At 41.5% G+C, this 1,645-nt stretch overlaps 1 protein-coding gene across 1 annotated transcript in view; it reads left to right on the forward strand.

Annotated features, from left to right (window-relative positions):
- Positions 1–608: 608 nt before the first annotated feature.
- LOC137974750 (SREBP regulating gene protein-like) overlaps positions 609–1,645 on the forward strand; it is a 6,382-nt gene continuing 5,345 nt past the window's right edge. The window contains exon 1 of the mRNA XM_068821713.1: positions 609–747. Coding sequence (XP_068677814.1) covers positions 661–747 — 87 coding nt within the window. The 5' untranslated portion in view covers positions 609–660. The remainder of the gene's footprint in view (positions 748–1,645) is intronic.

Genomic DNA, 1,645 nt, shown 5'->3' on the forward strand with positions numbered 1-1,645 from the left:
CTGAGCATTCTCTTTGAAATACGGTAGAGCCTTCACATACCCTCAGGCCAGTACGACTCACGAGTTCCGACGCTCGAACAAAACGCCCTGGGAACGACGGTGTCGCTGGAATTTTTCCCTTTCCTCGTGCAATCTCGTTCCCAGAGTCTTCGTTTCCCTTGACCAGCGGGTCGGGTTTCTCTCGTCGTAACCCGACCTGCTGGTCAAGAAGGGGAACGAAGGGCGTTTTCCATTTACAAAAAATTTCCGGAAATTTCGGTGGAAATTTCCATCGGGTGAAAAACGTGTTCCATTTAACTCCGGTCCGTTCGCCGCTCAGTGATTGCGATTTCATGCGCCAAAATTTAAAAATGTGGCCGTGAATAGCCTGGAAGTGGTGAGACCTGTCAAAAGTTGTAAATGGAACACACATTTTCATCGGAAAGTTTCCAACGGGAAAACAGGACTACCTTTTCAGAAGATCCGTTTATTCCGGAAAATTTCCAGTGGAACGAACCAAAAACGTGTGTGCCATTTACATCCCAACGGAATTTCCGGAATTTCTTGGTAAATGGGAAACGTCCGAAGACTCTGGGAACGACATTGTTTCCCGTGTTTATCATGGGACTAATGGTGAGAATTATATGAATATAGTGCGTAAGCCATGTTTGTGTGGCATCAATGAGTGTTGTGTTTATTCGCCGATGGCTCGTGGCTTTTTTCGTAGCCATAGGAATCATAATTGTCTTAGCAATTTCCTTAAGAAAGGTAAGTGTTTTTGCTTGAAGAGTGATAAATTGACGAGACTTTAATTTGCCGACGTTTGCAGACTAATTTCATCGTCAGGGTGATTTTGTCGAAGTTTGCTGAATTGAATTTTTCCTGGTGATCAAGGTTACATAAAAATACACATTAAGGAGGCCTGAAGCTGCGACCATAACTATCACTAGAAACTTCCCAAAACACTCCAACATTCAATTCAACATTTATTCTGCAAATCCAGCAAAAACCTGATCATTGTAAATTTACTCGGTGGAACGAGGAGCATGAGGCCTCTTTCTGCATAGGTTTTCAACCTCTTATTTTTACTGGCCTTCTTTGGAGTATCGCTCATAAAATTCAAAGTAAATACAGTAGTTTTTCTGCGTTTTTTTCCCGCAACGGTTGATTGAATTCGGTATGAACATAAATACTCCCACGGCATTGAGCTTTTATTTACGTTAGCAATAAAAGAGGTGGACCCATCTGTCATCACTTTCACTAATTAGATTAGCAGACTCTGTACGCGTCAGTTAAGCCCTGGCCAAACTATCGAACAAAGTTGGATTCCACATGCAACATTGTTGAATGTAAATGTTGACATAGTGGCAAAACATTATCCAACATTGCTTGACGAATTCAAGTTTAAGTTGGCGCAAAATTTGAAAATGTGGCGAAACGTTATGCTACGGAAGTTGTTTTAGGACGGAAAGGACGTATTCAAACGAGGAAAAACCAAAGAATGATTAAGAGAACGAGTAGAAAAGTGTATATTCTTTGCAAGATACATTCGCACTTAGGGGATGATGATTATGAGCTCGGATCAATTTGCAGGAATTTTAAACGCTATTGAACCAGACATCTCCAAACAGCGATAATGATTAGGTAGGCTAAAAGTGTCCCACAG

This window comes from Montipora foliosa, chromosome 11, assembly GCF_036669935.1.
Source record: "Montipora foliosa isolate CH-2021 chromosome 11, ASM3666993v2, whole genome shotgun sequence".
In the NCBI taxonomy this organism is placed as follows: Eukaryota; Metazoa; Cnidaria; class Anthozoa; order Scleractinia; family Acroporidae; genus Montipora; species Montipora foliosa.